This window comes from Pogona vitticeps, chromosome 3 (assembly GCF_051106095.1).
Source record: "Pogona vitticeps strain Pit_001003342236 chromosome 3, PviZW2.1, whole genome shotgun sequence".
Lineage (NCBI taxonomy): Eukaryota > Metazoa > Chordata > Lepidosauria > Squamata > Agamidae > Pogona > Pogona vitticeps.
The window spans coordinates 94,552,954-94,579,998 of NC_135785.1; the positions used below are offsets into that span (position 1 = coordinate 94,552,954).

Here is a 27,045-nt window from a genome sequence, read left to right on the forward strand (position 1 = left end):
AAAACTTACCTTTTAAGTGAAAATCCTCCATACGGCTGCCATTTTAGCTGCCCAGTAAGCGAGGAATCTGTCCCTGTTTTACCTGGCAGCCGTTTTGGAACCGCCAATCAGCTAGGGGAAATCATCGCTATGCGAAAATCGGTAAGCGAAACAGCTTACTGATCGTCGCAAAGCGATTTCCCCCCTTAGGAAACATCGTTATGCGATCGCAAAAGCGATCGCAAATTCTTCATCGCTATGTGGATTTGTCGTTAAATGGGCCGCCCGTTATGTGAGGCACCACTGTAATAGGAATGTCGATGTAGTACTAGGGCTGATTTCAATTTCCTTGATCGCTTTGTAGCCATTTTCTAGCCATTTGCTATAGAATTACAACTGATGTATCTGCTAAATATTATTTAACATTTAAAAACCTTGCTGGGCTTCTTTAGAATCTGATGCTAAAACATTTGTTATTCAGGAAATGTAAAAGTGATTTGATATGTTTGCTCACTAAGCCAAAGCTTTAGAACATTTTAATGTTTAGAGTTCAATCAGCATCTCATTTGCTTTGTATTACAATATATTTTTGGCCTCAGAACGCAAATCGTGTCTTCTAGAGGCCTGTTGGGTTTGCTTAATATACCCAGTGTTGCCCATCCTAGGCCTCTTTTATGCTTTCAAATATCTCTTGTTGAAATAGGAAGTTATCAGGTTGTCCACAGTTTAATATTTAGGAGGATGTTTCTTCTGAAATACCTTATCCAGCAAGAGAGATATATGTGGAGTTGATATCTGTATAAATGAACTTAATGGGTTAATCTTGGGTAAGTAGTTATCTACAGGGAAGCATGATTGCAACTGGATGTACTCTGGGTTTCAATTAACCTATACTTGAATAAAAGTATTTTGAAATAGATGTTATGTAAACTATGCTAAACAGTATAAAAATCATGCACATTTCATAGTTAGCCTGGGAGAAAAATGGGTAATTCAGAAGTTGCACGACTTGGAGAATAAAAATTGAATAATGCATGAAATCTCAAGATGTAACAAGTGTTATGTATAAGATTTTAAGGAAAACCAACCCTGTTTATGTGTATGTGTAATTTGTCATTTATACATAGGATTTGGTACCACCAGATGATTTCAGATACCCTAATGCTGCACGACAAATCTGGACTGTGAATGACAGCTTCATTCAGAGATTGCTGAACTGCTCATCTTCAGGAGCAGGGAGACTTCCTGTAGAGATAGCAAAGTAAGAATTCTGACTTTGGGGCAGACCTATAGTCAGTACAGTGATATACTTACTACTTCTTTACTGAATTCTATTGAATTCTGCATGTATATTAGATCCTGTTAACTCAGGGACACAATGGGCTGAATTGAAGTGCCTCCTTTCTAAAATATAGGTGTCGATGCTGTAATAAACCTTCTATAAACCAGAGTCTTAATATTCTTGTTTATATTCAGAATATCAGGTGCTTTGTATTGCAAGTACCTGATATAGAGAGGTAAGCGTTACTTTTGCACAAGCTCAGTTATATATGATTCTCCTTGGCAGGTCACAATGGACTTATAAGCAACGCCTTAGACCCATGCATGCAAGGGAATCAAGAGTTTTCCTTCTGGCCTCTGTGACATAACTAAGCTTGCAACTAGGCATGTGACAGCTTCCCTGAACCAAGGAAGCAAAGAATCACGACAGTAGGCTAGCAGCATATGTGGACTTGCATGATTGTCTCCTTATTCTTTGCGAGTCTAACAAATTCTAAAGAAAGAAATTGTCTGCTTGCAGAATTTGCAATGCAGTGAAACTCTTAAAAATTTTCAACGGTACTCGATGATTTATCAACTTACAGGATTTGTCTGCTTATAGATTGTTATGTATGGCATCCACTTTCTAGGTTGAATCTTTTAAAAATGTGCTTTTGTGTATGTACTTGTGAGGAGTATTACTGCTGAATGTAAATAAGTCAGGTCTTGGGTTTTGCAGGCTAGTGGTGTACAGAATATGAGAGGCCAAGAGTTTTATTTTTCACTTCATGTCATCCCCAGAGTAACTGTTTTAAGACCAAGTCTAGAGTGTACATATCATGATGACATTGTGTGCCGGGGTGATTGAGGTGGGCTTCTAGGCCTAATTTAGGCAACCAGTTGGTGGTGAGATGATGCATAATCTTCTGATAACTTGCACTAATGTTGTAGAATGTGATTAAGCAAGCTGTTGCCATTTATGCACATTCTGCTGGCTGAATGGTGTATGTTTTGATTGATTGACCACACAGCTTAAATGTGTAAAGTTTTATCAAAGGCCTTTTTAATGTGGTAAATATATATTACAATGCAACAGGTCTCATTAGCAAAGGAATGGAATGCTACCAGTTATTATTAAAAGTCTTCAAAACATACCGTATTTAATACATCTTTCCTTTTTTTGAAAAAAAATTCTTTTTTTTCTAGTGAAATAGATGGAACATTCTCTTCATCTGGATGTCTGAATGGAAGTTTTTTGGCCATCAGGTCAGTGGGTAATATGTCATACTTTAAACTCCCTGCTACATAAATTTGTGAAAATTCTGGAAGTAATGAAAAAGTGTGTGTTAAGTGTGTATAAGCAATGGAAACAAAATATGACTTGATTGTCTTTCTGTCCATAGCAATGATGATCACTACAGAACTAGTGCCAGATTCTCAGGGGTTGATATGAATGCTGCTCGACTTCTGTTTCACAAGCTTATACAGCCAGAGCATCCTCATATATCTCAACAGGTATGTCCTGAAAAATCTTCTTGAGACTAGTCTCAGTTCCTTTATCACATATATGGTATATTTTGTTAAAAAGTTGGTGTAGTTAGAGTTGTAGTGCCAAAATGGATGTATTTGATGTTAGGAAAATACAGTGGTGCCTCGCTTAATGGGCGCCCCGTTTAACAATGAAATTGCATACCAAAGAACTTTTTATGATTGCTTTTGCGATCGCATTGCGATGTTTTAAATGGGTAAAAATCGCTTTGCGATGATTGTTTTGCTTACCGATTATCGCAAAGCAATGATTTTCTAAGCTGATCGGCGGCTCCAAAATGGCTGCCAGGTAAAAATAATGGCTGCCCACTGTGTTTTTGCACGGATTCCTCGCTTACCGGGCAGCGAAAATGGCTGCCGTATGGAGGATTTTCGCTTTAAGGTGAGTTTTAAGCCAATAGGAACACATTGAAGGGGTTTCAGTGCATTCCTATGGGCTTTTTAAAATAACATAGTGACAAAATCACTTTGCAGCGATTTTTGCTGCACCGATTAACATCGCTATGCGAGGTACCACTGTTTATAAATTACTATAGCAGCTCTTATCAGCTTGACATTTTTTTGTCTGATAAAAGCATATTTTTATTTAATATTTTAGTCCTGTGTTTGGGATGACAGTAAACCATGGGTTTATTTTGTTGAATTCTGAATAGTTCATAAATCATAGTCAACCTACAAAAATAGCTGCAGGTTGTGACCAAATAAACCAGCCGATAACCATAGTTTGGCATTGACTTGTGAATCGCAGTTTACTTTAAGTGCTGGTTATAAGTACTGTATTTTTCTGTGTATAAGATGCTACTTTTTCCTAAAATAGACTAAAAATTGAGGGTCATCTTATACACGGAAGTAAGCTGAGGAGAAAACCGTATGGTTGCGAAATTGCTCATGTCTCTGCAAACAGGCTTCCTCCAATCATAAGCCTTATGTAAGCTGATGCGGAGGAGAGCGTGTAGGCTGGCGATGGCAAACCTATGGCACGCATGCCACAGCTGGCATGCAGAGCCCTCTCTGTGGACATGCGAGCCATGCTGATACTGCTGCCCATGCCAGCCTGTTCAAACTGGAGGGCGTCTCATACATAGGGGAATTATATGTCTGAACTTGGATTCAGTTTTGTTGTGTCAATTCATTCTTATCTGGCTGTAGGAATAATTGCCATCATTATTATCATCATCATCATAGTAATAATGTACCATTAAGTTGATTCTGATGTATGGTGCCTTTCCAGAATTTTCTAGATACAGAGTACTCAGAAGTGGCTTACCTTTCCCTTCTGCTGGAGGTGCCTTGGGAGTGTGCAGCTTGCCCCAAACTACACAGGATAGCTGTTCTCCTGGGAAGCACAGTGGGGAGTTGTACTCCCAACCTCTGGCGCCGTAGCTAACTCACTGAGCTATAGACTGGCTTAAACTAGCAACAGTAGGAAATTTTAGCAGGTTCCCCTGGGCTGCTGGCCCTCCCTCCGCTGTGAATTTGGTGAATCCAGGAAAAACCCTTTTAATCAAGGGTATATGTTGGGTTTTTAAATAGCTTGTTTTAAACAGTTTTCTTCTGCGTAGACACCATATTTCGGTAGCAAACTGATATGAAGCCATTTAAAGCAGGCAGAATCCTTGCTATAAATGTTCATTGCCCTGATTTGCTGCTGAAAGTAGGCTGTATGATTTACCAGGGATTTGGGGGTGCAAAAAAGGTGCTGGGAGCCTGCATTTGGTCCACTGGCTGCATATTGCCTACTTTGGGCTATAGAGCTGCGTGAGGTGAAAAGAGAAGGAACAGGGAATGAAGCCAGACATGTTGCTGAGATTTTCTCTTTGGTACCTTTGCAGATCTCTCCTTATTCTGTCTAGGAACAGGGACTTTTTCTGTCTAGAATGATTTCAATACGAATCCAAAGCAGACCTTTCAACATCACAGTAATCCAAGTTTATGCACCAGCCACCAGTGCTGAAGATGCTGAAATTGACCAATTCTATGAAGACTTAAACACCTTCTAGAACTGACACCAAAGAAAGATGTTCTTGGAATTGGATTGCTAAAATAGGTAGTCAAGATATCAAAGGAACAACTGGTAAGTTTGGCCTTGGAGTTCAAAATGAACCAGGGCAAAGGTTAATAGAGTGTTGTCAAGAGAACAAGCTGGTCATCACAAATACTTTTTTCCAACAACACAAGAGGCGACTCTACACATGGACATCACCAAATGGGCAGTACCGAAACCAGATTGATTATATTCTCTGCAGCCAAAGATGGAGAAGCTCTATACAGTCAGCAAAAACAAGATCTGGAACTGATTGTGGCTCTGATCATCAGCTTCTTATAGCAAAACTCAAGCTTAAACTGAAGAAAGTAGGAAAAACCACTGGGCTAGTCAGGTATAATCTAAACCAAATCCCTTATGAATATATACAGTGGAAGTGAAGAACAGATTTAAGGAACTAGATTTGGTGGACAGAGTGCCTGAAGAACTCTGGATGGAGGCTCGTAACATTGTACAGGAGGCAGCAACAAAAACTATCCCAAAGAAAAGGAAATGCAAGAAAGGAAAGTGGCTGTCCAATGAGACCTTAGAAATAGCAGATAAGAGAAGGTAAACAGAATGCAAAGGAGATAGGGAAAGTTACAGAAAATTGAATGCGGACTTCCAAAGCATAGCAAGGAGAGACAAGAGGGCCATCTTGCAAAGATGGATATGATAAAGGACAAAAATGGTAGGGACCTAACAGAAGCAGAAGACATGAAGAAGAGGTGGCAAGAATACACAGAGAAATTATACCAGAAAGATCTGGATGTCCCGGACAACCCAGATAGCGTGGCTGTTGACCTTGAGCCAGACATTTTGGAGAGTGAAGGCAAGTGGGCCTTAGAAAGCATGGCTAACAAAAAGACCAGTGGAGGTGGTGGCATTCCAGTCAAACTCAGCATAAAAAAACTAAAATCATTGCCTCTAGTTCGATCACCTCCTGACAAATAGAAGGGGAAGATATGGAGGTAGTGACAGATTTTACTTTCTTTGGCTCCATGATCCCTGCAGATGGTGACAGCAGCCATGAAATTAAAGGATACCTGCTTCTTGGGAGGAAAGTGATGACAAACCTGGACAGCATCTTAAAAAGCAGAGACATCGCCTTGCCAACAAAGGTCCGCATAGTCAAAGCTATGGTTTTTCCAGTAGCGATGTATGGAGGTGAGAGCTGGACCATAAAGAAGGCTGAGCACCGAAGAATTGATGCTTTTGAATTATGGTGCTGGAGGAGACTCTTGCGAGTCCCCTGGACTGCAAGGAGTTCAAACTTATCTGTTCTGAAGGAAATCAACTCTGAGTGCTCACTGGAAGGATAGATCCTGAAGCTGAGGCTCCAATACTTTGGCCATCTCATGAGAAGAGAAGACTCCCTGGAAAAGACCCTGATGTTGGGAAAGTGTGATGGCAAGAGGAGAAGGGGATGACAGAAGACGAGATGGTTGGACAGTGTCACCGAAGCTATCAACATGAATTTGACCCACTTCCAGGAGGCAGTGGAAGACAGGAGGGCCTGGCGTTCTCTGGTCCATGGGGTCACGAAGAGTCGGACACGACTTAACGACTAAACAACAACAAAAAGCAGTGTAACTTAATGCAGCTGACAAGTCTCAGGACAGTCTTGATCACATGCCTGTCATCTGTCTCGCCATGGAACTGAGATGCATCCTATCATCTCATCAGTTAGTGGCAAATAACTGTAGAAGATTACACAAATCTCACGCAAATACCAATAGGATTCTTGACAGTATCTTTCAGAAAACATGCTGGGCAGAATCCTCTTCATTGGTTCCTCTTGTGCAACACTCAATTATGCAGTTGGTTTGATTTTTCCAATCTTGCACAAGATGATATTAAGCAATACTTGCAGAAGCTTGGAAACTGTCCACCTCCTGGAGCTGCAGAGCATTGCACAAGTGTAAAGAACAAAGAGGATTCTACCACTTATACTTGAGAACTGAAATTAATGCCCCTAATGGCATTGTCCTTTATCATTATTTGAACTAGCTATGTAAAAAAGATTTCTGTGTGATCATTATTATTACAAATTTCTTACTGTGTTCAGTGTTATTTGAAGGGCTATGCATTTTTTTTATAAATAAAGGTTATGTTCAAATTGGTTTTATAGGTTTGTTCAGATACAAAGTTATTTTGATTTAAATCTAGAATCTGTCTTGTACCACATTCCTAGGTGGCAGCTAGTTTGGAGAAGAACCTTATTCCTAAACTGACTAGTTCCCTGCCTGATGTTGAAGCCCTAAGGCTGTTTCTAACCTTGCCAGAATGTCCTCTAATGAGTGATGCAAACAACTACATGACACTTGCTATTCCATTTGCAACGGCTATTGTGAATCTAGATAAAGCTCCACTGAAAGTACTTGGTAAGGTTTGTTTTGCTTAATTTTATTTTAATTATTTCCATATTAACCTATTACAAAGATGCAACAGCTTGTAAACCTATGCATATATTATCTCTCAAACTGTTAGCAAATTGTATTTATTACAGTAATAAAGGGAAGTATTTTTGCATGCATATCTTGTCATAGCTGAGAGCTAACAACCAGGTATAAAACTGTCATGTTCATCATTTTTGTTTTAGCTTGTTTTAAGTCTTAAACCACTCAAGTTCATAATTAATATTTACATTACTTAACGTATTCTGAGCTGCAGAGCTCTTTGTCAGTGTTTGAGGGATTCCACCCTAAAAAGCAGGGATTTTGCTTCCTTCTCTTCCTAACAGCATGCTACTTCATAACCAAGCTGGAGAGAAGATTTCATTGTGAAATTTTGTCTGTACATGTTCTGTAAAAGAGAATTTTTTCTTTGTTTCCTGATCAAAGAACTAGATGACCTTTTCTGCTCATATTGAAGCTATATGAACTTAGAGTGGCTAACAGGATGTTCTATGCTTTTTTAGTGCAAACAGCTGATGAACTGAAGCATAGACGCTATTGTCAGCATGCAATATGGTGTGAATTAATTTCCTCACAAACAGTGGAATTTTCCGTACTTTCCTTTCTCACCCATTCTGCGTAGGACACGAAATCTGTCTTGAAGGGCTGTTCCACCCTCAGTGTGTATTTTGAATGTAATGCTAGCAGTGGGGAGAATCCATTCTACTAGTAGTGTTAGTTCTACTGATTGAAGGACACCATTGGGTTTCACTCATTGGACAGAATCCTGTTACTCAACGTATGGTGTAATGTTACACTGTAATAAATGTGCTAGGTGTTCTGCCCCAGCAACATGGACTGCACAATTCAATTATTCAGTCAGTTACGTGGTTTCCGTTTCACCTGATTACACAATGCACTGACAGAAGTAATGCCAACAGGACTTTGGCCGTTATATGCAAGCCTAATTATCGTCTTTTTCCATGTATAAAATGACACTTTTTCCTAAAATAAAATTTGAGGGTCGTAGTTTAGGCCGTTAGGACCAGTCTTGTGTTAGAGAAGAATAGGGAGATAAGGAACAAGATAAGAACTTGAGTAACATGATTATTCATAAGCAAATATAAATGTTATCAAAGCACAGTTAATTGAATGAATAACCATCCATGATTAACTTTATATGATTTACTTATGAACACTTGAATAAACATTGTTTTAATGAATAATACTGATTTAAGAGTAATATTTGATGTAGTGAGGAGCGACTCCTCTGGTGGCAGCAGGAAAGGGTTGAAAAATAAATGTCACACCCGAAAGTGAACCTAGGTTGGGTGGAAGAACACAGGGCAACTAAGGGTGTGTGATAGTTGTTTTATACTCGGAAGAGTGGGAGAGGGATCAAAGTTTTACCCTCCAGGTTTTGCAAAGAAAATGGAGGGGGAAAGCGGTTTCTGCTTTCCTCCTACATTTTCATTGCAAAAAGCAGCTTTCCTCCTCCAGGTTTTGCAAAGGAAATGGAGGGAGAAAGCAATTTCTACTTTCCCCCTACATTTTCATTGTTAAATGTTTGCAATGAAATGTAAGGGGAAAGCTGAAATCGCTTTCCCCCTCCATTTTCTTTGCAAAACCTGGAGAGGGAAAGCTGCTTTTTGCAACGAAAAATGAAAATGTAGGGGGAAAGCAGAAATCGCTTTCCCCCTCCATTTTCTTTGCAAAACCTGGAGGGGGAAAGTTGCTTTTTGCAAAGAAAGAAATTTTGATTTAGAAATGTAGGGGATGTTTTATATATGAGGGCGTCTTATACATGGAAAAATACGGTATGCTGTGCAGTACTTTCGCCTGCTACTAAATGCTAAATTTGTCACACATTCCTTTTTATCTCTTAGAAAACTGGTGGTCTGCATTGGAGCCTCCCTTATTCCTCAAAATAGTGGAACTTTACAAAGATGTTGTAGTCCACCTTCTGAAACTGTACAAGATGGGTCTCCCTACTTCAGAGCAAAGAATCTTTAGCAGCTGTCTACACACATCCCTCAAGGTTTTGGAAATTTTGCATAGGGTATGTCTTGATAGTTGTATCCTTATTTCTAAGTTATAATAAACATGATAGATACAGTGAATCTTTAAATAAATTCACTTAAATTGACTGTCTGCATGGAGGTTTACCATTATGGTTTATCTGTAAGGCATTCTGACTGTACCATTAGAATTTATTTGACATCTAAGCATGTGCCACTGGATAAATCATTTCCTTGTGTTATCTTGAAGATGAATGAAAGAGCTTACTTGAGATTTAATATAGCGTCAGAACCAAGACCTAACTCAATGCGCTATGTAGCCATGCTCATGATCAAACCACAAAGAGAAGGTTTCTGCTACAAAAGACAAAAGAACAAAGCTAAAGCAAGTGAGGATTCTTTTTTGTTTACTATGATTCTAAATCTAGATGTCTTAGGAACTGATAGCTAAAACAGTATTTAAAATATTAGAAAGTTAACGGTATGCCACAAGAATCCCATTCTTAATATAGCAGCCTTGTTCGCATGTTGCTAATAATGGCAAGTAATTTTAAGTATCAAGTTGGCGATAATGGATCTTGGAGTAAAATCCAGGGTCGTTTCTGAAACAATTTGTTCGTCTCTGCAACAGTACAATATTGTCCTAGAAATGATTAATTTCAAAGGCAATCTCTTACTATTATTTAACTATAAATAACTAATAAGGTATCTGTTCCTGAAGGGAGTGGGAGAATTCTTTTGAATACTGTTGTTTTCAAACCAGTAATGGGCATATCTCCATAATCTTCTCTTAAATATCAGGAGAGATGTTTGCTTTCCAGTTCCATAACAGGAATAGTTCTCCATAGGCATCCTTCTGTCTCGAGAGACTATGGTGACATGCTCTGAATCGAGGAATGTCCTCTCCAGAGCATGAAGCCCGGGTAAGGTAGTATGGAGGATAAGCTGTTACCCATGCAGCAGATCCCCCCTCTCCACATTGCTGAAATGGTCCAATGGAAAGGCAAGAGCCAATACAACTGGTTCCAGCAATGTCGCAGGAGTTGGCAGAACGACATGAGCTGCCTTCGGGACTCCAGCTCCGGATTTTGCCTCTAGGTTAACTCCTGAAGCCTTTTCCATGAGTGGATATAGCCACAAGGCAGTGGAGGTTTGAAATCGGAGTTTTCCTTCTCCTAGATGGGCTGCCTTCCATGGCTGATGAGCCCCACCTACCCGGCCTGCTCTTTAATAGTGTGGAAGTATGATCTGACCCTTAAAATTTTCCTGCCTCCCAGGATTATGCAAATCTAATTGGCTTTCCTATTTACCATATTAAGGCCAGAGATAGAATTTGAGAATTTTGCGCGCCGTTAGGCACGCAGTCCTGGAACACGCTCTTTTAAAGTCCCACCCTCAGCCCAGCTTCCTAGGGAAAAGGGTCCAGGGTCCTGGGACACGCTCTTTTAAAGCAGAAAACCCCACCCCCTAGGCCCCACCCCCAGGCCATGTGGTGAGGAGACAAAAAGAAACCCCAGAAAAAAAAACTCAGCAAAACATCCATGCAAACATACCTGGCCTTCACCCTCAGCCCAGCTTCCTAGGGAATAGTTATGCACGTATGATACAACCGAGTGTACAGTTATATACAAGTCCAATTAACTTTCTTCATTATTACGTTTCTGCTCTTTACTATCAAAATATTCAGAGGATACTTTGATTGTAAAGAGTAGGTAGTGTGAACTCAGTTCTGGATAGTTCTTAACTTTTAAATTGAATCTACTGACAGTACATTTTGGGGGTGGATTACAGTCTTGCAAGTAAAGTCATAAAAATTAGATAAATGTTTTAGTACTTACCATTTTATCAGGTGTGAAATCGCTTTGAAGCTCTGAAGACTTGTTAAAATGTGCAAAATACACATATGTATAAATAAATAAATAAATATTAATGTGGTGAAGTGAAAAGTAGAGTATTTGTAGTGAAAAAATCACATTTTGTTTAATATTTAGGTTAATGAAAGAGGTGGGCAAATCATACAGTATGATAAGTTCTACATACATGAAATACAGGATTTGATAGACATAGGAAACGACTACGTCAATTGGAACCACCATCAGACTTATGGAATGGTAAATATCCCTGCTTATTGTTCTTACTATATTTTTACATATGTGGTACACAGATACTGTATGTTTTCATGTGGTATAACAGTTTCTGCATTTATGTTTTGCTTGATACAGAATTTTCAAGTCTAAAATAAGTTTGTGGACACATTAACACCATGTGTTGGGAGAAGAATGTAAAATTATCCTGGCATGCTAGTTGTTTATGTGTAGGGATCTCCCCCCCCCCCCGCCAACCCAAGTGTATATATGCAGTTACAGAATCCATTTCTGAAATCTGAAATGATAAGTGCAGAATAGTCTTATACTTGACAAGTTGTCTGTTCAGAGTGGTTCTTAATTTTCCTGTCAGTTCTTGTCTTGGGGGGGATGAACCTTTCTCAAACATTGCATAATTTGTCAAGTCTCTGTACAAAAAAACCCAGTCTTTGATTAACATTGGAGAGAAAAATAAATGTTTTTAGGTAGCATAGTATATGATAGTTGAAATAGTGTAAGGCTTGGTTTGGGTGAAATGAGAAACTGGTAAACTTCAAACCATGGTTATAAGTTTCCAAACTTGGCCTGTGAGAGAAAAAAGTGCTTGACAACAAAGGCTCATTAATAATAATAATTGTTTTCTGTCAAATCATTTCTAATTTATGGCGACCCTTTTCAGGATTTTCTCAGTAGACAGTACAGTACTCAAAAGTAGTTTACCATTCCCTTTGGGGGTGGGCACCCAGGGACTACGCAGCTTGGCCAAGGCTACACAGGCTGACTCTTTTGGGATGCACAGTGGAGAATTCAATTCCCAGCCTCTGAGACTAACTCATTGAGCTATCCAGCCGAGGCTCGTTGCTCGCTTTTAATATAACAAATCATGGTTGTATCCAACTGGCCTACTGACTTATAAGTGTTACCGCTGTGGCATAATACAGGACAGCATCCAACAACTTTGCCTTGCATTACTAGCCAGATCCATCTCTTTTGAACCTATTGACATTTTTGTAAGTCATATAGCACACGCAGCAAGGTCCAGAAAATGATGGGAGTTTGTTTATATTTGTGCAAAGAGGTGCAAGCAGCACTTCAGTCCTGGCTTCTGCAAAAGCTCATTAAGAAAGTTGAAAAAACATTTTCATAACAGGGTTGCTACTTTCTGGAAAGTCAGGGAAATTGGTCTGAAATCAGGGAAAGTCAGGGAAATTGTGATTAAAATATATTCAAGCAGTGGATTTTGACCTGCTGCTGCAAGAGCATGATCTGTTCTTGTGGCAATAGAGAAGTAGCAGAATACAAGTAAAACTTAATGATGCGCTTTCCCAGCTCCACTTTTTTCTCAGCTCCACCCCCAGCAACCAGCCCAATGTGTTTGTTGAGCTCTGTCCCTACATGCTTTTCAAGGTCTGCCTATAGCTTTTGCAAAGCAAGGCTTGTTTAAACATTTAGCAAGATACAAACTTTAAACACCTTTTAAACATCTTTTTCATCCCTGTCTGTTAGTACTGCATTTAATTTATATATAAAGATAAGCAAGTTTTGGGTCATGCTTGTGTATAGAATGAATATGTTTGTCTCCTGCTAAACCCACCCAGCACAAAGTTCCAGATGAGTTTTGCGGCTGTTGGATTTCACAGTCAACTAGCACTTTCTACTCTGCACCATGCAAAGTAAATTTTCTAACTTGATTATTACAATTTCAAAACTATGTTTAATAATGTGGCTTCAGATAAACCATTTTAGATAGAATGTTTATATAATTTTTAGTGTACCTCTAAAACAGTAACAAAAATGTTGTGTCATTTGTTAGCATTCAGAGTTTACTTGAATTGAAGTTTGTATCTTGGTGTAAATTTTGTGCAGTTGTGAAACTGATGTCGCTGCAGTTAATGTTGAAAGAAGCTGATATTAAATCTCTTGCTTTGACAAATATTTTTTGCAGCTGAGACTTGCGTAGTTGTAGAGTGGAACATTTCATTAAGATTTGCAACATGACCCATTCATTTTTTAACTTGTGATTATATCTAAATGGTGATCAAGGAAATTGACAAATGTTGGTCAGGCAAAGTCAGGGAAATGAAAAATAAAATTTCAGTGTTAACCCTGCATAATTGGGTGGGGGTATAGAGGTAGGTTCTCTTTTATATATTATTCTGTAGAAAGCACCTGCAATGCTTTCTTACTGTGTTTACTTCCCCCCAAAGTACAAGGGGTAGGGAAATACATCTGTGAAGATTCTCAGTCATCCAGGTGAGGTTATCTGGAAGTTGAGTCATGGCAACTGGACTTCTTTCTTATTAGGCTGCAATGTTTCGTTGCTCATCCAAGTGGCTTCTGCAGTCTGAGGAGAGTTGGTAGGAGCCTGTTCAGACCAGGGGGAAGTGAAACCAAAATGGAGGATACCGTATTTTTCACACCATAAGACGCACTTTCCCCCCACAAAACGGGGGTGGAAAGTCTGTGCGTCTTATGGAGCGAAGAAAACAGATTATATTTTCCTGTTTTCTCCTAAAAAATTGGTGCGTCTTATGGAAAGGTGCGTCTTATGGAGCGAAAAATACGGTATATCAAGAATCTCCTACCAACTCTCCTTAGACTGAAGAAGCTACTTGGATGAGTAGTGAAACATTTCAACCTAATATGAAAGAAATCCAGTTGCCATGACTCATCTTCCAGATAAAGAGGTGGGAAAGAGAAATTATTCTCATGTCTTCTCTCTATTCTTCCTCTCCAGTTGCTGCTGGAGAAAAGAAGTAGTTTCTTTTCCTTCTATTGAGGTTTGTTTGTGGGTCCAGCAGTCGGTCACTGCCAGTATGTTAGGTAAAACCTATCACTTGTGGGATGGAAGCTACGTCAACTTTCTTCCATGTTCTCTTTGGGGGAGAAAAGAAGTGTAATTACTCGCATGAGTTGAGCTTCTGCAGAAAGTTTCATCTCTGCCTTATACTTCTACTGCTTATAAAAATTAGTTATTTAAAATATTTTTACTTTACTTTTCTCCTAAAAAAAGAGCCAAAGGTGGCTTAAGCATTTTAAATTCAGGTAGTATTATTGAAAACAGTTGAATTTCACTTGCATTATAGATGAAAATGTTGGAGGGATTTTGGTTAATTACCTTTTTAGTTCACAGAGCATAAAGTACAAAAACTAACAGCTGCAGCACTGGGGAAATGTTAAAGGAGAAAAGCTAAAATCTCATCTTCCATTCAGCCCCTTTGTTCACACAGCAACTAGCATATAAAAATCACTCCACAAGTAACTTAAGTAGAATTTTTAAAATTTACAGTTGATCTTTAGTTACCATCAGAAGAATAAAAGGATAAAAATGGAGGGGTGAATCGCTTAGCCATTTGAAAGAGAGAGAAATCCATGTGATTGCATGGTCTGAAGGTTAGGAAGCAAAGAAAAACGTGTCTGCTCTGATCAAAAGTCAGAAGGGGAGAGCAAAACAACAGGAAGAAGGAGTTAAGGCTTGTCTCAAGCTTGCTAAAAAGGACTTTGCTAGTTGGTTAGTTACAAAAGACAGCCACTTTAGTTTCTGTAAGAACTCCCTCTTCCCACTGAAACCCAGCTGCAGGCTGCATACAAGATTGTTATTTCTCTAACAGAAAATCATGCCAGGTTCAAGCAAAGGTACATTTCTCGTAACTATTTTTTAAAAAAAAATGATAAGAGTGTCTGGAAATATGAAAGATTTACTGGGTTTTAGGGCATCTGTGGCTAGGAAATACCAATATTTTGATTTTTTGCTGTGTTTTCCTCTTGGTACAAAACACCAACTTGAGGTCCTGCGTAAGGTCAAAACATATTCTTGGCTTATACTGAACATAGCACATTAGCAGTAGGATTGATCTTGAAAACAAAGAAGGATGTTCAAAACTATTCAAGAAGGCTGCAGGAAGCAAAATGTCTGGATTTTTAAATTACAGTAATAAAAATACTTCTGCAAATTCAGTCTCCCCTCATATTATGCAAAGAGATTATTTTATGAGGAGACGCCTGTGTTTACATTTACATCATTCTAGTTACACCATTCTAATTAGTCTAATTCTTGTTTGTGCCCTTTCCATTCAGCAACAGTAGTTCTGTCAAATCACCTTCTCACACTAGTAATTTAAACCACTCATTAAGTACCACATCTGTTTTTAAATCAGAAGTGTCACTCTTCGCTGCTCATGTATCTCAAGTCAGAAGTTTGAAATATTTTTGTAATGGCTTGGAGTGAACCCAAAGGTCAGCTAAGTTAAAAAGGAGCTGTGCTTAGGGATACTGATTTTGATAAATACAGTCTGATGTTCAGCTGCTCAAGGAGTGAAAGAAGACAATTCATACTTCTACAATCATGGCCAAAAATATTGGCACCCTTTCAATTCTGTCAGAAAATGCAGCCCTTTTCTCAGAAAATTGTTGCAGTTGCAAATGTTTTGGTACTCACATGTTCATTCCTTTGGTTTGCGTTGGAACAACACACACACACAAAACCAGAAGAAAAGTAAAATCTGATACAATCCCACAGAGAAACTCAAAAATGCACTGGCCAAAATTATTGGCACCCTGCCTAAAATGTAAGAAATAATTGCTTTTCAAGCATGTGATGCTCCTTTAATTTATATTTAGACACACCTGTTGCAAGTAAGAGATGTGGGCAGTATAGTAATCACACTTGCAACCAGTTAAGATGGAGAAAAGTTGACTCAGCCTCTGTATTGTGTGTGACTCAGCATGGAGAAAACAATGAAGTGTCAAGAGTTGTCTGTGGATTTGAGAGCAAAATTTTTGGAAAAACATTGACAATCTCAAGGCTACAAGTCCATCTCCAGAGATCTTAATGTTTAGCAAAGTTACTAAAAAATTATAACGAAGGGTTGTTCAAATGGTGGATATAGAGTTTGGAAGATATAGAATTTCCAAACAAATTCAAGCTGATCTGCAGACACAGGGTACAACAGTGTCAGCTCGCACTATCTGTCGCCATCTGAATGAAAAGGGGGCTATAGAAGGAGACCCAGGAGGACACCACTGCTGACACAAAGGCATAAAAAAGCAAGACTGGAGTATGCCCAGTGCTGCAAAAACACCCAGAACAGTTTTTAAAAAGCAGAAAATAGCACCTTACCTCCCTGCAAACAAACACACGCTCACTCCAAAGCAGAAGCCAGACAGTCCCAAGCCTCCTTTGATCACACTCAGAAAGAGCTACAAAGAAGCAGCCTCGTTGCCACCTACAGTTAGAAATTTGAATTTCCCGCCTTTTCCCCCTGCCTTTTTCTGTTCCTAAGTGGAACAGTCGCAAGTAGAAGCAAAATTTTGCAACCGGAGTTGGTTGTAACTCAAAATTATCGTAAATAGGGATGTTCATAAGTCGAGGCGCCACTGTATTTTTTAAATTTTCTGTTTACCCACAGTAATCTTCTAGGGTGGATTGGGATAGGTTTTGGAATAAACGACCTAAATAATAGATACAGTATTAAGTATATTAAAGCTGGAGAATTATTTGCTTTGGGGCCAGACTCGTTTGTTGAATAACGCAGTATTACAAATGCTTCAGCTTGTGTCTCTGTTGTCATTTGAACTCTTCATCTGCCAGTTTTTCTAAACCAAGGGCATCATTATCACTGTAACTGATCAAAAGAAAGAGCTAAGGCATAGTCCTTTTATTTTGTTCTGCTCACTTGTTTCTGAGGTGTGGCAAAGGGTTATGAGTAGGGTTTGAGGGAACAAACTATTAAATGCAAGAGTCCTGTGCAGCTGAACTGTAGCTGAGCACATATCTTCAGTTAGGCACAGCTACCTTCTGCATGCCTGAGGCAGGGGAAATATGCCTGAGATGACTCGCTTGGGAAGTGTAGAGATTCCAACAAGGTATACACAGATTATTTATAAAGTTAATGTTATTTATTCATTTGATTTATATATCCTGACTTTCTCCCATGAATAGGATTGAAGGTTAGGCATGGCTGTAGTGGAAGCCCCATTTGTCTATTAGCCTTGGGTCTAGATATGGGTACAGAAGCACCATGTGTGTTCCAAAATTCACTTGTGCATATAATAGTCTCCACTCAATGCCCTGTATGCACAGGGTTCACATTTTTAAAAAGAAAAGAAAACAAAATGGACAAACACTTTTATTTTTTTCTTACTCTAGTGTTAGTTTCTGCATATATATATTCTTCACCTAACAGTGCTTTTTCCTCTCTTGGTTACTGCTGCCTTTTGTGCACTGCTATGAGTAGGATATCAGCCATGGATTAAATGAGGTAAGAAATTATATGACTTTCGCAGTAAAGTTCTGCAAATCAGACACAAAGATGTTGACCTGTAGGTATCATTCTAATATGTATTTGTGGTGGATATAGCCATTAGATCAAATGGCACAGATATTTCATGTAGATAGGTACACCTAAGCCTTCAAAAAAACACAACGACACCCAAATATCTTTATGAGCTGAATATTCTATAATACATCTATTTGTCAAGCAAAGATTCCAGAACTGTATCTGTGGAAGCAAGAAATTTAAAATTAAATCCTTTGCATTTATCCACAAATATTCCACTAATTTTGCAGTTTCACAAACACATCCATATTGCGTTAATGAACAGATTTTTCTCTCATTCTTTCCAGCCAAGCGATGTGCCAGTTACAATTTGCACCTATCCATTTGTGTTTGATGCACAGGCAAAGACAACCCTCTTGCAAACAGATGCAGTATTACAGATGCAGGTAAACTGATTGTTTTAAGATTTTTTTTAAAAAAAACTGATGTAGAGCAAGTATATGTATTCCTGATTGAGACATTTAAAAATTCAATATATTCAAAATTCAAAGGATGCTCCATAAGTTGTAATTTTTCCACAAGGAGAGAACTTAGGCAAATGGTGATATATAGCATAGTGTACTGTGTACAGTTGTCCTCAGGTCTCATTTCAGTTGTAGGCAGTAAGTCATGGAAACTGCTGGTCTTTTGGAAAATGCCCTTTTCTTTGTTACTGTTGATTGTCAGGCATAGCAATTTTGTATTTTTGGACATTAGTCGCCAAGGGTTTGCAGGAATTCTTCCAACTAGAATTCTTAGGACTACAGCCAAAAACTCAAAAGTCCACTTATATCTAAGATGTTTTTAATCTTTTAGAGCTAAGAAATAAAGACTTTGTCTAGGGCAGGGGTCATCAACCCCCAGTCTGCGGCCTGGTGCTGGTCTGTGCGCTTGCTGGAACTGGGCTGTGGATATGGATCGCTGCCCCCCCCACACACGGTGAGTGCGACATGCCCAGTGCGCTTGTGCGGGGGTGCCCTCGCCCTCTTGCGCATGGAGCTCGCTCCCCCAGCCAGCCCTCCCAAAAGGTGGGGAACCGCTGGTCTAGGGCACTGGTTCTTAACCTTGGGTTACTCAGGAGTTTTGGACTGCAACTCCCAGAAGCCTTCACCACCAACTATGCTGGCTGGGGTTTCTGGGAGTTGCAGTTCGAAAGCATCTGAGTAACAAAGGTTAAGAACCACTGGTCTAGGGCATGAAGAGTCTTCATGGAAATAGAGGAAGTGATTGGGAGGGGTTAAACTTCGTGGGAACTGCAAGGCATTACAGATCTGCTAGCCTACCTGTCATTATGCTCTGTACAGAAAGCCTCTTATGAAACTACCAGAGCCCAATGCTTTGCAACCTCTGTAGAGTTCGGCCCCTACCAGCCACTTATCTTTGAGAAGACTCTTCCTATTCAATATGGAGTCTTTATTGCTCACTTATGAGAGATTAAAAACACCTGAGAAGACTTTTTATTTTGACTAAACTCTTGAGACTTCTGGATGGTATTTTGTATCTACCAGTGATAACAAAGACAAGTAATAGAGTTAGATTAATAGCTCCATGCTATTTGCTATGGCAAATAAGAATTGCTTTTAGGATGGGAGGACATGGAAGCAATGGTCATTTTTGCCTTTTTGGAGACATTATTTAGCATAGCAGTGCATCAGTAGGTGGGTTCTGTGGTGCTCCCGACCCTCTTAGGGATCGCAGGGCACTCAGTCAGAGAGTTCTACAGCTCTTGTGTACCACCTTTACGCTGGGTCGAGTCCCTAGATCCCAGCAATACGTAGCATAAGTCCTTTAAACAAGTCTGACCTAAAAAGAACACTTTGCACTTGCTTAGAAACTTAGCAAGTACAGGCACCTGGGCTTTGTGATTCCTTAGAACTCACAACAGCTCAGGGAGGTAGGACTCTTCAGTGATAGCAATTCTGTGGCCCTCTTCACTACTGGAATTAGCCAGACCTTGCTGTTCAAGAGACCAGTCCTCAATAAGGATTTTTTAAGAATTAATTTTTATTAGAAAAACAAAGTTTCATAGAAATTCAGTTTATATTGCAAAAGCAGTAGCATTCAAGAACATATTCAAAGATTATTGCAGTTAAATAAAATAATTATTTCCCAGCTAAAATAATAAACTTCTAAAAGCTAACCTAGGGTAGGCTATGGAAGGCTAGCCCCCCTTTTTCTTTCTCCTTCACTGACATACTCCCCCTCTCTCTCAAGCTACATGCTCATACCATCATCAGAACAGAAATCCATCATCAGGAATCATTGAACACACTAGAACACAAGTGAGCACAGAACACATAATCTACGTATCTTCCATTTTCTACTTTCCTAGCTCCTCCCTTCTTCATGGCCCATCTGGCTGTTAACCAATTAAATTTAAGAGGTTGTATCACCTTTCCCCACCCATTATTCCCATGAGAGAGTCCAGGTGTTGTTTATGTCTTCTGTAACAAGTTTGGAATGTTAAGTCTTCCAGGCCCCTTGGTTTGGCCTTCAAGCTATCTCATTCCTGGCTGTAACTGTCTGCAGAAAAACATTCTCATGGTGCTAAGAAAACACATTCAAAAGTCCTTCAAATCATCTCTACACAGAACCATTCTGACTCCATTTTATATTTCTCTGACTACATATCCCATCATCATGACACGTTTCTAACCATATATCCCATGAACATAACAAATTCATACAGCTTTCTTTGAACCAGTAACTTTTGTGAGCTATAGGCGGGGTATAAATACAATAAATAAATAAAAATAAAATAAATAATCTGCAAGGCTGCACATATGTTTGATTTATGGGGAAGCTGTGTGTGTGTCTGCAGTAACTTAAGTCACAGTCAGTGTTTGCTTTTGCTTGAAGCACCTGTGTTGATTACCAGGGACTAGGAACTTTAAAGGAGCTGTAGTGTTAATCTAATGATTATCAAATGGTGTGCTGTGGAGAAGGCCTGAAGTATGCCTTGATAAATATAGCTTTGTGGAGAAATATGCAGCATGGATTCCTGCCTCTTCTATCAGTATGATAGCAACATCTCAAGAGAGGGATGAGAATTCCCTAGGTTCCCTGTAGCTGACAGGTGTGGGGTGAACTCTGAAACATCACTGACCAGTTGGGCAGAAGAGAAAGCTTGAGGCCCGTAAGCAGTATTCACTGGGCTATTTTGTGATTGCAAGGACTGTGTCTGACCAATGTTGATTGAGAAAACCTGTTTCCCTGCTATGACAATTTGTGAAATGCTGCATTAGCGCAATTTTCAGTCAGGAATATTGCTAAAAATAAACTAATCTAATAATAATTGTAATTGTAATCTTGACCATGCATCCACTACTAATGACTGCTTTGCTACCACTAAAGTATTTACTTGTTTTTTTCCCAGGTGGCTGTTGACCAGGCTCACAGACAGAATTTCTCATCTCTTTTTCTCCCAGTATATGAATCTGTCAATCCATGTCTGATCTTAATAGTGCGCCGAGAAAATATTGTTGGGGATGCCATGGAAGTCCTAAGAAAAACGAAAAATGTTGATTACAAGAAACCTCTCAAGGTACAACATATTTGCATGTTTCTCTTTTGTATCAGTCCAAGGACCCTGGAGTTGTTCCTCTCCAGCCCTTGTAAATATTTGTATTGTACCAAATGCTATAGGTTCAGGCAGAGAAATGGGACTTTTAAGCGGAAACACAGTTGACAAGAAAAATGCTTAGGAGTCTGTTTCCTCCAGCAATTCAAAAATACAGCTCCGTGAGATGGGTTTTAGTGTCAGAATAATGGCCAACTCCAGGTCCATGACAGATGAGTTGTATAATGCATTTGTTTTTGCAAATACATGTTTTCTGTATGGTATATTGCCTCTTTATGTAAGCATATAAGCATTAGTTAAATACAATTTAAAAATATAATTTGTGAATTGACCCTTTGTTATACCTCGTAATTCTCATTCTGTTATCCAGATAACAAATACTACTTCTGTCTAATGTGGGTTTTTTGTATGTAGTTTGCTAACTGCATTGCCAATGTTAGGTTATTTTTGTAGGGGAAGAAGCTGTGGATGCAGGTGGAGTTCGCAAAGAATTTTTTCTACTTATCATGAGAGAGCTCTTAGATCCCAAATATGGAATGTTTAGGTATAATGAAGAATCCAGGCTAATCTGGTTCTCAGATAAGGTATGTTTGTTGGGGCTGGTGCCAGTAATAGTAGTATGTGAAATCTGGGAGGGTTCGAAAGAAGTGTTTTATACTATAGATATATTGTTTCTCTTGGCTTCACAATTACCTTTTGTAATTAAGTTAAAACCAACACTGGTAACATTATTAACATAAGAATGAAATATTGGATCAGCCTGTAACAATTAACATTTAAAGGCTGAAACAAGTAAAAAAGTGCCATATTTTTCCATGTATAAGACACTACTTTTTCCTAAAATTGTTAGACTAAAAATTGAGGGTCGTCTTATACATGGAAGTAAGCTGAGGAGAGAACAAAACAGCCCGTACCTTGCCTCTGCAAACAAGCCTCCTTCAGTCACGAGGCTTTTGTTGTTGTTGTTTAGTCTTTAAGTCATGTCCGACTTCGTGACCCCATGGACCAGAGCACACCAGGCCCTCCTATCTCCCACTGCCTCCCAGAATTTGCTCAAATTCATGTTGGTACCTCTGATGACACTGTCCAAACATTTCATCCTCTGTCATCCCCTTCTCCTCTTGCCTTCACACTTTCCCAACATCAGGGTCTTTTCTAGGGAGTCTTCTCTTCTCATGAGACAGCCAAAGTATTGGAGCCTCAGCTTCAGGATCCATCCTTCCAGTTAGCACTCAGAGTTGATTTCCTTCAGAATGGATAGGTTTGTTCTCTTCGCAGTCCAGGGAATTCTCAAGAGCCTCCTCCAGCACCACAGTTCAAAAGTATCAATTCTTCGGCGACCTTATATCTTACGGTTTTTTTATGTTGAATTTCAGACCATTTTTTGCGCTCTCCTCTTTCACCCTCATTAAGAGGTTCTTTAAGTCCTCCTCAATTTCTGTCATCAGAGTGGTAGCATCTGCATATCTGAGGTTATTGATATTTCTTCTGGCAATCTTAATTCCGGTCCTGCCTTTTGCATTATGTATTCTGCATATAAGTTAAATAAGCATGGAGACAAAATACAGCCTTGTCGTACTTCTTTCCCAATTTTGAACCAGTCAGTTCTAACTGTTGCTTCCTGTCCCACGTATAGATTTCTCAGGAGATAGATAAGGTGGTCAGACACTCCCATTTATTTAAGAACTTGTCATAGTTTGTTGTGGTCAACACAGTCAAAGGTTTTTGCGTAGTCCGTGAAGCAGAAGTAGATGTCTTTCTGGAACTCTCTGGCTTTCTCCAGAATCCAGCGCAAGTTAGCAATTTGGTCTCAAGTTCCTCTGCCCCTTTGAAATCCTTATACTTCTGGGAGTTCTCAGTCCACATATTGCTGAAGCCTACCTTGTAGGATTTTGAGCATAACCTTGCTAGCATGTGAAATGAGTGGAATTGTACGATCATTGGAGCATTCCTTGGCACTGTCCTTTTTGGGGATTGGAATGTGGACTGGTCTTTTTCAGTCCTCTGGCCACTGCTGAGTTTTCCAAACTTGCTGGCATATTCAGTGTAGCAACTTAACAGTGTCATCTTTTAAGATTTTAAATAGTTCCACTGGAATGCCATCACCTCCACTGGCCTTGTTAGCCATGCTTTCTAAAGTTCACTTGACTTCACTCTCCAGGAAGTTTGGTTCAAGGTCAGCAACCACACTATCTGAGTTGTCCCCGACATCCAGATCTTAGCTGCCTCCAATCAAGAAGCTTAGCTTCATACAGTCAGGAGACTTAGCTTCCTGCAATTATGAGCCTTATGTAACTGACATCAGCTGATGCTGAACAAACCAATTCCAACAGGGACTCCTAACGTCTGAGTGTTCAGAGCCCAGAGGCTAAATAAAGTTAAAGTGTGATGCATAATATGACAGTACTGGTATATAAATTTTACCTAATTACTAAATAAAATGTATTCTTTTTCATGTTTAAAATATTGATTTCTTAATTTAGGATTAGAAAGGGGGGCATGTCTTATACATGAAAAAATATGGTATTTCATCTAATTCTAAAAACAAAACAATGTCACAGAGGGCATCAGTTATGCCTCCTTGGAGAGATATTTCCACAGCTAAAGTCAGAGAGTATCACTTATGCCTCCTTGGGGAGATATTTCTACAGCTGAAGTAATGTTTCGTTATTTGTTTAATTTTTATACTTTCCATCTCTTCGTTTATTTCATTTTATACTGCCCATCTGTTATGTTATGCTATGCTGTTATATTTAATAGATTTTGAATTTCCTGCCTGCCTGCCAGCCTGCTTACCTACCTACCTATAGACCTTGCTTCTATGTGTTTAGTGTTCATATAAGTATAGTTAGTTATGAGCCATCAAGTTGGAACTGACTTATAGCAACCCAATAGGGCTTTAAATAAGATATTTAAGGAACCATTTTACTGTTCCCATACGTCCAATGAGCTTCCATAGCTTAGTAGGGATTTGAACCCTGTCCTCCTGAGTCCTGGTTTATAACTCTAGCCCCTACACCAGTGGTCCCCAACCTTGGGCCTCCAGATGTTCTTGGACTACAACTCCCAGAAGCCTTCACCACCACCTCTACTGGCCAGGATTTCTGGGAGTTGAAGTCCAAGAACATCTGGAGGCCCAAGGTTGGGGACCACTGCCCTACACCACACTAGGCATAACAGCTGAAGTACTGCAACAGAAAGAACCTTTCCCTGGCCTCAGAAAATAATGTGTCTTGGAGACAGAGTTCCAAGGCTAATTTTAAAACATAAGCATGTTTGTGTACGTTAAGGTGGTGGTCCATCAGCTGTCTTGATCTGAAGCTGATTTGGGGTTTTAAAGGATAGAATCAACATCTTAAGTTGTGCTCTAAAGCAAAGCAAAGCAAAGCGTGCTGCTTACAGTATATACCGCCCCATAGTACTTCAAGCACTCTCTGGGCGGTTCACAAGTTAATTATGCAGACTACACATTGCCCCCCCCCCCCCAGCAAGCTGGGTACTCCTTTTACTGATCTCAGAAGGATAGAAGGCTGAGTCAATCTTGAGCCGGCTACCTGGGATTGAACCCCAGGTCATGGGCACAGTTTTGGCTGCAGTACAGCAGTTTAACCACTGCGCCACAAGGCTCTAGAGTGGATCATCAGCCTGTTTTGTTTTTAGACTTTTGAAATATGTTTTATACATTTGCTCTTAGTTAATAACTTAGTTGCCAAGTTTTGTGCTGATTGAAATTTTCTAGTTGTTTTCAAAGGCAGCTCCAAATGTAATGCATTGTAATTGGATATTACAGGATTATGGGGGCCAAGATGGTGCAATGCCTATCTGGTGAAAGGTGCACACAAAGAATTTAGGGTTTGATGGATAAGATTAGTTGTAACTCCACTCCCAGGATATAAACCTGATCCTTAAGAAGGAATATAACTGTCTCTAATTTTTGACATAAAAGGTGTCTCATTCCCCGTTTTTCCTTCCCAAAACTAGGATGCGCAAGGTCAGGCAAGATATTTTTACGTTGCCAGATCCAGCTCATAAGACCCTATCCTCCAGATTGGGGGTATGCATGGATAGTAAGAGTGTATTAGCTTGCAAAAATGGTAAATACTTACTTGAGATCTAACAGGCTTAAATGAGGCTTATAAAAACGAATGTATTATAGTTGTGCACATACTATGGTGCAGTTTTAAATGATTAATTTCTGCTCTTTAAATGATTAATTTCTGCTCTTTCATGTTAATTAAATGATTGGTTTAATTTCATTAATTAAATGATTAATTTCTGCTCTTTCATGTTCACAGACATTTGAAGACAGTGACTTGTTTCATCTGATTGGTGTTGTCTGTGGTCTAGCAATATATAATTTTACTATTGTAGAACTTCACTTTCCTTTGGCCTTGTATAAGAAGCTTTTGAATAAGAAACCTTCTCTAGAAGACCTCAAGGAGCTAATGCCTAGTGTTGGCAGGTGAGCATATTGGAGTGCTATACAGGCGTACCTTGGTTTACGTACGCCTCGGTTTATGTAATTTTTGTTTTACGAGCTGAAACCTGTAAGACATAATGCCTCAGTTTACATTTTTTACTGGGATTTTTCACTGTACGAAAAGGACACATCGTGCCTGGAGGTTTCTAGCGCTGCCCCCATTGCTACAGCAATCCACGCTCCGGTTTACGTAATTTCCTCATTACATAGCGTCCTGGATGATGGATTAATTTCGTAAACCGAGGTACTGCTGTACTAAGTTTCTTTCATTAGTATAAAGAAATGAAGACAAAATACACAGGAAATTAATATGAAAAAATGTTAAGTACACAGCTTGGGTATTCACTTTTTAAAAAAAAAACTAAGGATATTTTTGATTGTTCACTTAGCAGGTATGAAACAAATACAAATGTTAAATAAATTATTACACTCTGGGTGTCCAAACAGTAAAATTATAATTAATATAATTAATATACCCCTGATGTACTTCTTAAAAAGAGAACTCTGGCCTGACTGAATTCATGAACCTTGGTCTGGGCTGTATCTTTTCAGACTTATATTACTCAATGCTCTTCCTTGTAAAACATTCCATAAAAATGGCAGTATTGGAAAAGTGTTGTAGCGTAGTACAGTATTCTGATACACTGTTCTTCCTTTATGAAAATATATATATATTGACATAAATAGAGTATTCTCTCTCTTTCTCTCTCTCTCTCTCATGATTATGCATGTGGAGTGCCCATAAACACTGAAATGTGGAGCGTAGAGCCAAGTTTACCAAATGAGAATGTCATCTTAAGCTTAGGCCATTTTCCTACAAAATGGCTGACTCATGGATTTGCTTGAAGTTGCATCAGCATGAGAGCAACGTGGTATGCTATTCTCATGTAGCAGTGCCCCCCAGAAGATGGCTGCAGTGATTCACAAAAGTTTTTTTTTGCACTCGTATATAGATCTGGTTCTCATTCTGTTTCCACATTAAGTAAATGTGCACTGTATGATTTACTCCAAATAACTTGACATCTGTTCCTTCTCTCCTGTTTTGACTGGAATGTTCTGTTCACGTTAACTCTGCTTCTTCCTCATTGAAGTATTTTTTTTCTCAGGGCCCTGTTAGCCTGTATTAGCAGTTTACTGGCATGCTACATAAATAGTTTATGGGGGGCAGGGGAACTGTATGATTTACTTCTCAAGTTAAATTCTGAAACATTCTCAAATGTTATCGTGGGAACTCAGAATAAAACAGTATTTACTTTTTATTGTAAAGCCAAATCAAACATTAGTAGATTTTTGGCAGGAGGATCGGCACTCCAGACTGATATTTTCTTCCAGACTCCAATTGTTGCTAATCTAAGCTACA

General features: G+C 39.2%; 1 protein-coding gene across 12 annotated transcripts in view; it reads left to right on the forward strand.

Annotated features, from left to right (window-relative positions):
* HERC4 (HECT and RLD domain containing E3 ubiquitin protein ligase 4) overlaps positions 1-27,045 on the forward strand; it is a 68,473-nt gene that overhangs the window by 28,511 nt on the left and 12,917 nt on the right. For 6 of the 12 annotated variants that reach the window (XR_013543816.1, XM_020809406.3, XM_020809404.3 and 3 more), the window contains exons 11-21: positions 1,107-1,240; positions 2,446-2,505; positions 2,643-2,754; positions 7,005-7,194; positions 9,093-9,265; positions 11,216-11,335; positions 17,545-17,568; positions 17,934-18,032; positions 21,002-21,169; positions 21,646-21,789; positions 25,501-25,667. Coding sequence is in view for 10 of the 12 variants with exons in the window: in XM_020809406.3 (XP_020665065.1) it covers positions 1,107-1,240; positions 2,446-2,505; positions 2,643-2,754; positions 7,005-7,194; positions 9,093-9,265; positions 11,216-11,335; positions 17,545-17,568; positions 17,934-18,032; positions 21,002-21,169; positions 21,646-21,789; positions 25,501-25,667 (1,391 nt within the window). In the remaining 2 variants the exon portion in view is untranslated. The remainder of the gene's footprint in view (positions 1-1,106; positions 1,241-2,445; positions 2,506-2,642; positions 2,755-7,004; positions 7,195-9,092; positions 9,266-11,215; positions 11,336-17,544; positions 17,569-17,933; positions 18,033-21,001; positions 21,170-21,645; positions 21,790-25,500; positions 25,668-27,045) is intronic. The other 6 variants (XM_020809412.3, XM_078390892.1, XM_020809410.3 and 3 more) reach the window with 4 other exon arrangements.